Raw genomic sequence first — 12,432 nt, 5'->3', positions numbered from 1 at the left:
CGGAAGGTAAGAGGATAGTTGATTGTCGTCACCAATGACGGCCTGCCGTCTGCCCGTGAGATAAGATGCAATCCATCGGATGACCTGCTTAGAAAAGCCGAAAGAGGTTAGCTTTCTAAGGAGCTTGGCGTGACACACAGTGTCAAACGCCTTGCTAAAATCAAAAAGAGGAAGAAGTGTGACCTTCTTTTTGTCTATTCCAAGCCTGACATCATCAGTCAGCTGTATTAAGCCGGACTGTGTGCTGTGACCGGTACGAAAACCTGTCTGTAGGTCATCAAGGAAGAGCCTAGTTTCCAGGTAATGAGAAAGCTGCCTATGTACCAGCCACTCCAGCGCCTTGGATAGAAAACATAAGAGTGAGATCGGACGATAGTCAGTAGTGGATTTTGGAGAACTGACTTTGTTGAGTGCACGCACCAGTGACCTTTTCCAGTCCGAGGGGAAGCATGACTCGCTCAAGGACAGGTTAAAGATACGACATAATATGGGCGACAGTACTGGCATGGCCTTGGAGACAACAACCTGTGGGATGCCATCAGTTCCCCTGGCCTGAGAGGTGAAATGCTGAACTGCGGCCAACACGTCCGATTCCGTAATCTCACTGAAGCTGAAGTGGACAGGATATTCCAGACTATCAAGTGATTGCAGTTGTTCGTCGACAGAAGGGGCGAGTGGATCATTGGATATCCCCCTGAAGTATCTGTTAAGATCATCTGTTGAGAAGCGAGATGGAGTGGTTTCCTTGGAGGTGGTGATTCCAAGTTTCTCGAGTTCTCTCCAGATTTCCCCTACATCTGTTATGTTTGATAGTCGTGAGTGATAGTAGTTCAGTTTGGCTTCCTCGACCTGCTTATGTGCGTTATTTACTGCTTGTGTATAAAGAAGTTGATCTCGAGGATGACGTGTCCTGCGAAATATCATGTATAGTCTGTCCCGCTCAGTCACAAGGTCTCGAAGAGCCGAGGTGAACCACGGGTGTCGTGTGGGTCCTGGCGTTACAGTCCGTAATGGGGCGAGCTGATTGATGGCGTTTGTTAGGTTGGTGTTGAGAGTGTTAATGCGTGCGTCAAGGGATGATGTGTCGATTGTAGACCAGTCACATGTGTTGAGGTAGTTGTTTAGTTTTTCAACACTGATGCCTTTGTAATTTCTATAGGAGTATGTTCTAGGTGCTTGTCGTGGAATTTGCACGTCGAGTGTAGCCGTAATGAGGTCATGTCCGTTTATGAATGGTGAGTCAGTCTTCCAGTGTGAAATTAGGCAATCCTGTTCGTCGACCAGGCAGAGGTCGAGCCAGAGAGAGAGAGAGAGAGAGAGAGAGAGAGAGAGAGAGAGAGAGAGAGAGAGAGACAGAGAGAGAGAGAGAGAGAGAGAGAGAGAGAGAGAGGGAGGGAGGGAGAGGGAGAGGGAGAGAGAAAGAGATCAACAATTGTTGTGTAAGAAGTGATAGTGTGAAGAGTAAATGGAATGAGGTGAAATGAGATGGTTGGGTGTCTTTTCCAATTTAAAGAAATATGATTTAGCTGTTTGTTTAAAGTGTGATATGGATAGTGTGTTGCGAAGGTGAGATGGTAGGCTATTCCAGAGGCAGGAAGCACTGATGAAAAATGAGTTCCTCAGCGTCTCCGTTCTGAAGGACGGGATGTCCAGGGGGGTCACCTCACCCCTTACAGGCCCGAGCGCGACATGAAAATCAAAATAGGCTAATAGGTAGATAGGTACGGAGGTGTTGAACATTTTCCTTAAAAAACAGGCCATGAAGTATTTCCTACGTCCGGCGGTGGTAAGCCAACTCACGCCTATAAGGGGAGATGTGCTCGTCCCTCCTTACACCGTAGATATAACGGATCCCCGTGTTGACAAATCTCTGCAGCCTCAAGTCAAGTTCCTGTGTCAGGTCACAGTAAGCCAGTGAACAGTAATCGATGATGGGAAATAGGAGTGCTTGCACCAAGTGTTGTCGCAACCTGAGGTTAGTGCTCTTCCTAAAAAATAGAGACGGTACATTCAAGAGTGAGCACGATTACAAACTTGTGTAACGTGCTCTTTCCACGTGAGTTTGGAGTCTAGCACCAAACCCCCCTATATTTATATCGGTGTTAGCAGTAGTATGTAGAGCATTTATATAGTAGGGGGAGCCCAGGACAATTGCTTTAGTCTTAAGAACATTAAGTTTAAGACTATTTGATGCAGCCCAGCCCATTATTCTCTCGGCGTTAGCACTCATCCTGACAGAGCAGGAATCAAGCTCCTTGAGGTGGCATTGACTGTAAATTTGCAAGTCATCCGCATAGATGAGCTGGGAAACATCGGAATCAAGACAGAAACCGATGTTGTTGATGTACAATGCGAATAGCAAGGGACCTAAGACGGAGCCCTGTGGGACGCCGATGTTAAGACGCCGCGGAGAGGAACGCTCGCTATTGTCACCAACGACGGCCTGCTCTCTCCTAGTGAGATAGGAGGCAAACCACCGGATGACCTGCTTAGAGAAGCTGAAGGTGGATAGCTTTCTCAGGAGCCGGACGTGACATACAGTGTCAAACGCCTTGCTAAAGTCAAAGAGAAGGAGAAGCGTCACTTTCTTTTTGTTTATCCCGACCATGACATCATCAGTTAGCTTAATTAGGCCAGACTGATTGCTGTGGCCAGTGCGGAAGCCTGTTTGAAATTTTTCTAGTAAGAGCCTTGATTCAAGGTATTGTGAGACTTGCCTGTGCACCAGCCACTTCAGGGCCTTGGAGAGAAAGCCGAGAAGTGAAATCGGACGGTAGTCAGTCAGGGCTGTTGGTGAACTGACTTTGTTGAATGCAGGCACAAGCGACAATTTCCAGGCAGATGGGCAACAGGGTTCGCTCAGAAACAGGTTGAATATGTGACTTAGTATGGGAGCGAGAACTGGCAATGCTTTTGAGATGATAACCTGAGGGATTCCGTCGCTTCCCCTGGCCTGAGTGTCGAAGTGCGATAGTGCAGCAAACACATCCGATTCCGTTATAGTGCTGAACTCGAAATGTTCCGGGAGGTCAAGACTTTCCAGGTTGAGAAGATAATCCTCAACAGATCATTGGAGATCGAGCTGAAATGCTTGTTGAGTTCTCTGTGCTAAAGCGAGATAGTGAAGGGGCCTTGGTGGCAGAAATTCCAAGTTTCTCCAGCTCAAATAATTCAGCCTGGCTTCCTCGACTTGTTTGTGGGCATTGTCTCTAGCTAGTCTATATATGCGGAGATCCGAATCGAGTCTGGAGTCTCTGAAACGCCTGTAAAGTCTATCTCGGTCAGATACAAGGTCACGAAGAGCCGTGGTGAACCGCGGGTGACGCTGTCTTCTTGGTGTCGCAGTCCGTAATGGGGCGAGATGATTGATGGCGTTAGTGAGGTTAGCGTTAAGTGTAGATATGCATTCGTCGAGTGATAAAGCAGTGAGGGATGACTAGTCATATGCGCTAAGAAAGTCCCTTAGCTTCTCGGCGCTGATTCCTTTAAAGTTTCTGTAAGAGTGTGTGTTAGGTACGTATCCTGGAATCTCTACGCCGAGAGCAGCCGTGATAAGGTCATGTCCGTTGATGAAAGGTGAGTTTGTCTTCCAGTATGACAGCAGGCGATCCTGCTCGTCGATTAGACACAAGTCAAGCCAGGTATCAGAACCCTGTTTGTGGTGCATGGCACCATAGGGAACAGATGAAAGGGAGTTTTCATCAATGAAGGCCTTGATGAATTTGGCATCTTCAGATGAAGAAAGTTGGTCAGAGTTGAAGTCATTATGACCTTCGTGGAATAGTTGTGCATGTGGGTTGTTAGCTGGTCTATGAAGTTAGAGCCTTGGAAGAATGGAGCATGAGGTGGACGATACACAACCCCCACGAAGATAGGAGAGACTCCCTTTACCGATACCTCACAGAAGAGATATTCAGGCTTGCCTGGCTTGCCAGACCATTCACCGTCAGATGATGAAATAACGCTAACTGTCAGTTATTTATGTATGTAGAGGGCCACACCTCCTTCGTTTCTGTTTCTGTCTCGTCAGTACAGTAGGTAGTCGTCCAGTGAAGGGATGGACGTTACCTTGTCGCTCAACCAGGTCTCAGTAACAGCTATTAGGTGGAATGGAGAGCGAGTGGATTAGAAAAGCCTGATCATTTCAATGTGACCCGTAAGCGAGTTCGCATTAAGATGGCAGACTCTTAGACCTTCGGACAGAGATACATTAGAACTGGATGAATATGTGGTAGATGAGCTTGATGGTGAATGTGGTGGAATGATGCGTGTGTGTTGTGGCCTCAGTGTTGAACGATGTTGGCAGCGGGCAGAAACCGGGCTAAAAAAGTCTCTAGCTCGGCGTCGGTGGTGATGATGGTAGCACGCTCGCTGTCATCGTTACAGCTCATGTAGAGTCTCCCATCTCTGACGAAAGTTCGGCAGCTCTGCCTCCTCTTGGCCTCCAGCCTAGCCCTTGTAAGCAGCTTATGGACGTCTGAGGGGTCAGCTCATTGATGTTTATGAGCCCTTGATGGTCAGGACTCAGAGCTTTAGCCTCCTCCAGCAAGGTAGCGTCGAATTCGCTAGTGTGTAGCTTCCGTTTCTGGGCTTTGGCGACGACGATCGAGCGTGCAAGCGCACTTGCAGATAGGGCGACGGCTAGTGGTGGCAGTCTGCCGTCACCCCTGGCGGAGCTGTTTGTAGCATCAAGCCTCCCCATAGTCCTGACGGATGCTACGTCTCTTCTAAGGATCGTGGGGTCAAGCGCGTTTACAACTGAGAAAGCGAGGAGGTGCAGCGAGGTTTCACGGGTATATTGCAAACCCGTGACAACGACCACACTGTTCGAGGTCTGCTCCTGGCGCCTCTTGACCTCAGCCAATTCACTGCGTAGGCTGCAAATCTCCGCAGTGTTGGGTACAGTACTGCCGTTGTCCTCGATGATAGATCTTGAATTTGTGCCTGCAGTTCGGTGATGGTGGACTCAGCATTGTGTATGCGAGTTTTGATTGCAGGCAGCTCATCGAGGGCCTTAAGTCGCTTCTCCAGCGGGCCCAGAGGCTGCTCAATTTTAGAAATCCTCTCCGACACGATGTTCTGAGTCTTGAGGGCCTCCGTTTGAGCATTACGTATATCGTCGAGAGCTCCGTGAATGTCCCTCAAAGCGGCCTCAACGGACGGCGTAGGTGTTGTTACTCCGGCCGAGCGGGTTGTTGAGGGATTTTTCGATGTGTTGGCTGATGGTGGTGCTGACCTCGTCTTCTTATTCACCGACTGCTGTTGTTTGGGAGTATTCTTGCCTACTGCTGTTGTTGCAGAGGTGGATTTAGTGCTCACTTTGGCACCCTTGGCGTTGTTGTTGTCTGCACATGAGGGACAGGCTATAATCTGCCTGTCTTTCACCACGATAGTCTTCATGTTGACAGTGTTTTGGCACTTGCGTGGTAGTACAGACCAAAAAATTCACGCTTTTTGGGGTTTTTGTGCTGTATGGGTTGTTTACAGCTGCTGTATGGTTGAAAAGGCACTTGCACACTCTTCTCGCAGTTTGCCCTCATTTTCGTCGATAACTTACTAGCAGTCGGTAAAGCAGATATTTGTAGGAGGATGATAAGTTATCGACGGAGTGAAAGAGTAGGTGTCATGACTCTTACGGCTAGATGGAGCGTTAGTGGAGAGAGCGTGAAAATACCGACCGCGAACAGTGTGGAGACGTCTTGAAAGTTCTCCCACGATGCAGCAGATGTCGCGACGATGTTGATTGTGGAGAGAAAGAGACGCCGTGCAAGTGAGAAAACAAGCCAAGCCAAGGCGTGTAGAAAAGATCACAGAGAAAAATTGCAGAGAGAGAGAGAGAGAGAGAGAGAGTGAGAGGGAGAGGGAGATGGAGAGGGAGAGGGAGAGAGAGGGGGAGAGGGAGAGAGGGAGGGAGGGAGGGAGGGAGGGAGGGAGAGAGAGAGATTTATATATATATATGTATATGGGTAGTTCTCTGTAAAATCAAAGATAAAAATTTTGATTTTTGCCCAAACTGTATATATATTAGGGCGTATCGATTTTTTTGTACGCAATTTGGCGACTTGTAATAGTGCAGAAATTTTAGTACTCATATCAAATAGAGCATCTATAAAACTTAGACACATAAGGTCAACCGCTTCTACTCTGTCTAAGGTCGACACGAATGATGAATTTTTTAAAATTACCACATTTACGTTTGAAAAAATTTTTCGATTCTTCATACAAATTTAAAAGAAAAATGTTCTTATACATTTTTTGTAAAATGCATTCCTTCTTGTTGAAAAATCATTGAATTGTTAAATTCAATATTTTCAAATTGAATTTCCGAAACTTCAATAATTTATCAACAAGAAGGAATGCATTTTACAAAAAAATGTATTAGAACATTTTTATTTTAAATTTGTTTAAAGAATAGAAAAAATAATTTTAAGCGAAAATTTCGTAATTTTGGACTTGTCGACCTTAGACAGAGCGGAAGCAATTGACCTTATGAGCCCAAATTTTACAGACGGTCTATTTGATATAACTACTAAAATTTCCGCACTATTACGAGTCGCCAAAGTGCGTACAAAAATTTGATACATCCTGATATATATATGTATATATATATATATATATATATATATATATATATATATATATATATATATATATATATATATATATATATATATATATATATATATATATATATATATATATATATATATATATATATATATATATATATATATATATATATATATATATATATATATATATATATATATATATATATATATATATATATGGGTGGTTCTCTGTGAAATCGATGATATCAAAATTTTAATTTTTGCCTAAACTGTATATATATGTTCTATATGTTGTATCTGACTCCCAAACAAAATTTTAGCGCGATTCCTTCATTTGGTTTGAGTTCTAGCTGGTTAAAGTTGAGGTTTCAAGCAATTTTTGCCTATTTTCAATGATTTGTAGCTTATGAGGGATGCATTTTTAACTAAAACTACCCAGATACTTTTTTTGTAAAATTTTCTGATATTTTTAATAAAAATGCGTTTTTGTAATACATGCACAATTTTCGCGTTTTTTTAACCTGAAGTTAGGGACAAAAGTAGTTGTTTTCCGACCAGCGGTCGCAAAAGTACTTATGCGCCCGCTACACAATTTATTGGCAAATCTTCTAAACTCGCAAGAAATTCAACAAGTGCAGTTTGAAACGCAAAAATCAATACATGCGTTACAAAAAATATGGCGTGCACCAAGGGCTAAGCGGGCTTTTTGGCCTCGTGTGGTCGCAGTACTCGTTTCCGTCTCGTGAATGCCCTCGCCTTCGACTCGGGCTAACTCGCCTTGACTCGTACTGCAAACTCTACACTCGGCCTAAAAAAGCCCACTTTACGCCCTTGGTACACTATATACTATTAAAGCCCTATGTATATGTTAAGGCTACCTTATTTACATTTTCAAACATAAAATATGAAAATCTGAATGTTCGATCCAAACTCCGACAACCTCAATACAGTAAAAAGATACCTTTTTATAGTAAAAAAGTATCTGTAAAGTTTCAGAATAGGCCTTACCTTCTAGTAGAAGTTATGCAGAAACAAACATTATATAACGGTTAAGTAGTGGTTGTACATGCAAATTTTACACTTATAATCTAGTACATTTCATGACGACCGATACCAAAATGTGTTTGTATCGGTAGACATAAAATTTTTATGTTTGTGTTAAGTGGGTTTTTACTGTCTTTTAACAAATGATCCCCTGGAATACGAACTAACTAGCCCCCTACACAGGAGACGCTAACACAACCTGTCAGCTGCCGCGGCTTGACTACTTGCTTGAATTTGAGTATTAATGACGATGTTTGAATATATTTACTATATGTCACTTACTTTGTTTCGTAGACGGAGGTGATTGTTGACTTGATTCAAAACAATACCAAAATATCTCCAACATTAGAATGACTCGTTCTCTAAAAACCAGTTGGGCTTGGGTTTTGGTAAAAAGTAATGTAAAAATCTGAAAAATTTGAGGTGCATCGGAAACTGTTTCTGGAACATATAATATTACGACAACACTACCCCAATCGTTACAAAGGAAATTTCTAAGTAGTGAAACGTTTGCAGTAGAAGAAACGGCAGTAAAATCGGGGCGACGGACATGCGGTGATACGCAGACCGCGATCATTAAAATGCCAGGGACAATGGCTAAATTGGTGATAGCAAAGCAGAAAATCAAGATAGGATGAGTAGTCTGCAGAATGTGAGAGGTACAACGAGGGGCACGGCCATTAAGATGTTATAAATGTCTAGGTTTTGGGCATATCGCTAAAAAGTGCACAGCAACACAAGATCGAAATAACTGTTGCTACACATGTGGGAGCAGGAAACATAAAGCAAGGGACTGTAACAGCCAAGCGTACTGCGTAATCTATCAGGAAAGAGGCGCAGAAGGGAAACTCGACCATGCAGTTGGTAGCTAGACATGCCCAGTCTACAGAACTGCAGTATGATGCCCCACCTCTTAACGACTGCCGCGCGCCGTTGTTTCCAAACCTGATTCCCTCTCACCAACAGTCTCTTACGCGCAAGTACCCCCACTCCTACTGGCGTGTCGGCGCTGCGCGCTGAACGCCTATAAGTATGGGGCGCGCTCAGGCGCGAGCATCAGTTGTATCCCGGCTTCGGCCTGGTGCAGACCTCCCTACGCTCTCGGACAGCGAAGAGCACTGAACTCTCTGTAAGGTCTGTACTCCCGGACTATAGGTCTGGCTCCGACTCCTTTCCATCAGTTTGTCTCGCGCAGTCGAGCAAGACGGTCGACCGGCAGAGCCCTCCGCTCTCGGATGCTCCGACACTACTCGCACTGCGTCGAGGTTTCCCTTTCTTCTCGGACAAACGATAAGTAGAAGCTTGCCTCCCGGACTAAGTCCACTCCTTCTTGGTGCCTTGACGCTCAAGCGGCCAAACGACAGAGGTCCACCGAATTATCTACCAGTTGACTTAGTCCTGGAATATATGTATACTAGGGGACACTCGGATCCCGTTTCGGTCGTGTCTACGGATTAGAGCGCAATATCATCGTCGCTCTACGTTCTTAGCTTTCTTCATCTTCCACATACAGTTCTTTCGACCCCCCCCCCCCTCTAACGTAGACTTCCTATAGCCACGACTCGGCAAGCAGCGCTTGTCTTTCACGCCTCTGACTACCACGATTACAATCTGCCCTTTTCAGCGCAATCAAATATTAACGTAAAACTTACTCCCGGTGCCCCGCCTTATTGTTCAAGGTCGGCTGACAAAGAAAGCATCTTACGATCTCTCGGCGTACCCTCCTTTTAACAAGTAGAAAAGTTAAAGAAACAAAGACAATGAAGATAGTGCAGCTAAATATAAATCACTGTGAGACAGCTCAAGACTTACTTATTCAGTAAGGAAAAAAGGAAAAAAGCCACCACAGAAAGAGCGCTCTGCATGATGGGTACCTTGGGCAAGATTCTGGAACGCATAATCTGTGTCAAAATGGACCATTTTATAGAAGGGAAAGGTAGATTAGCGGAGTACCGATATGGCTTTAGGGATAATCGTTCAAACCGCACCAACCACCCTCCGACGTCACAGCTGTCATAATTGACTCAGATGTCACTCTAGTCTGATAGCAGCATTCAAGTTCTTTTCTTTCATTTGCTTTCAAACACACTGGACAATTCGGGTTGTACTCTATCTTGAAGCGGTGTAGGTAGGCTCGAAAGCACCCATGTCCGCTCAAAAACTGCGTAAGGTAATAAATTCTCTTCTCCGTTTGGTCTTTTGGTTCAGTCAACAATCCTTGATATGAGGCGGTGCGTCCATCGCCCCTTCTCACTGGAGTTCTATCGTATTTGCCACTCTGCTAGGGATTGTTTCTCCGCGATTTTTGAACTTCCTTTTGAGTATTGTCACCACTCCAACTTTCCTCGTATATATTCATTTTTTCTGTTGCTAGCAGGTCAATAGGCAGCATACCTGAAATAACGCACACTGCATCTTCTGATACTGTTCAGTAGGCAGAAGCGACCCGCAATTCACTTCTCATATAAACTGTTGACAACGTGCGAAGGACTTCACCAACATGGTGTCCGCCTATATTAGGGCACCGCATAACATAATTGATGTAGTTACACTGGCTAGGAATAACCTTCGACCCTGCGTTGCTCCACCTACATTTGGCATTAGCCATGATAGTGCAGCACCGACTTTTACTGCCTTATTGCTTACCCTATCGAGATGCTGCTTAAACGTTAGTCTATTATCCATGGTGATTTTCTCAGTTATCATGTCAGTGTTATTGTCTCTATTTTCTTCCTACTAGATATAAGAATAGCGCCCGTTTTATGGCTAGCAAGCTCAAGTCCTGTCTGCTTTAGCTAATCGTGGATTATACCTACTGCCTAGTTAGCGATTTCCGTCACTTCTTCCTTTTGCTTTGCTACTACCACTACTGCAATGTCATCTGCAAATCCTACAACTGTTGCCCTTTCGGGAGTGTGCGTGTATGTGTCTCTAATTTAATATACAGGCGAGTGCCTAATGCGGTAAGCATAGAGTTTCGTTTTGGTAATGTTTTAAATAGTTTGAAGAATGTTTGTTAATAATTTCAGACAACTTTTTTAAAGAATATTTTTTTTACTTTATGTGTCTAAAGCAGATTTACCAATATAAAACCGTTCTTTGATATCCCAAAGCCTGATACCCGAATTTTTGTCTTTGAAGACTTGTTGTATCTGGTGCGTCGCACATATAAATATTGTTTTATGTTTTTTACATTATAACTAAATATATTTAATTGTTTAATTCTTCTTTGAAACAATAAAGGAAAAATATAAACAATAAATTGAATTTTTCATTTTTCGACAATTTAAGGTATATTTGCTACCTCGATTAATTATTAGTCTTAAAAATACTGTTAGTTTTTGTTTTATATTACAGCCATCGATAGATGATACGCAGCTTGGGAGTCGGTTAAATTATATGTGGAAGAATACTCCAAAAATTACAACAAACAAATTTTCTTATTTAGAAAATGTTTCCTCCGACCTTGATAAAAGAGTTCCTCCTATTCATTTATCTGGGTAAGTCTCTTTCTCTATATTTATATATTTATAATTATAATTAGTAAAAATGTATTAAAACTTGCATTGCATCAAGTCTACTTTACATTTTAAAAGTAATTTTCTATGTACCATTGATTCATTGTCTCAATATTTCACTTCTACTCAAATATATCCACCGTTTCAAGTTGCAATATTTTCAGCAATTAGTCAATTGTAGGTATCAAAAAACCATTGATTCAAAGTTTTTGTTTTGCTTCCTCCTAGAGGAAACTTTGTAATAGTAAAATTTTGAATTTTGTCCAAACTTCTAAAAAATACTTTTTGGAGTGTTAGAAGTTCAAATCGAGTGTTTTTAGAAAATGTTCGTATGGATGTGTGTGTGGGTGTGTGTGTATGTGTGTATACCATAATATTTCTGGAACTACTCCGACAATATCAATAAAATTTGACATGCATATTTATTTTTGTATTCTGAATTCGGGAAAAACAGTTATTTTATATTTTCTCAACTATTTTTTTATGGCCATTTTTTGATTTTTGAAAAACACTAATTTGCGTTTTTTTTAATCATGCCATTGTTACAAACAATTCAGCTAAAATGCATTTGAAAGCGAATAAATTTACCTACTTTTCCTTGTTTGGTCCTCGTAATCGACCGCTTTGTTCGGCAGATAAAATGAAAAAGGTGTTTTTTTTCTTTCTAAATTTATATCTCTGAAACTAAACATCATAACCTCACAAAAAAATTATGTCAATAGGCCACGTGTTAGACTATATCCCATTAAAATTTCGAGTGTTTGACCACTTATTTTTTCAATAATAAATCAAAAACTAAAAAAAATATGTTTTTTTGTGCCTCGATTACGGACGTAAAAAGGTCTCATTGCACTTGCGATTTTGGGAAAAAGTAGATATTTTATGTTTTCTGGCTAAGTTCATTGCGCAGCTTTCAAACCCCTATGGTTCTTAGGATATCAACGTTTCAATTTTTTTTTTAATTTTTTGATTCCTTATATCTCTAAAACTATGTAGTCAAATGCTTCAAAATTTTATTTGGTAATTTGCCATAAAAAAGCTGTCTGCTGCTAAAATTTTAAACGATTTCGTTGAGTAGTTCTTAAGTAAATAGCTAAAATGTAAAAACCGACTGTTCTCAAAACTTTTGCTTCCTCTTATAGGGGTGTCGTTGCACGTCGTTAAAGTCCCTCCCTATGAATTCATGTCAGACTGATATATATATATATATATATATATATATATATATATATATATATATAGTATGTGAAAAAACCATTATATATCAAAAACCGTCCCATACATTAGCAGGAAGATTA

At 42.1% G+C, this 12,432-nt stretch overlaps 1 protein-coding gene across 1 annotated transcript in view; it reads left to right on the top strand.

The window, feature by feature from the left end:
* Positions 1-12,432, top strand: part of Eif4g (eukaryotic translation initiation factor 4 gamma) — a 163,969-nt gene that overhangs the window by 42,936 nt on the left and 108,601 nt on the right. Inside the window, 1 exon segment of the mRNA NM_001167859.1 lies at positions 10,974-11,116. Within this exon segment, the coding sequence (NP_001161331.1) occupies positions 10,974-11,116 (143 nt within the window).

The sequence above is a fragment of the Nasonia vitripennis genome (assembly GCF_009193385.2).
Source record: "Nasonia vitripennis strain AsymCx chromosome 1 unlocalized genomic scaffold, Nvit_psr_1.1 chr1_random0002, whole genome shotgun sequence".
Classification (NCBI taxonomy): Eukaryota; Metazoa; Arthropoda; class Insecta; order Hymenoptera; family Pteromalidae; genus Nasonia; species Nasonia vitripennis.
This window is presented reverse-complemented; position numbering and strand designations above follow the sequence as displayed.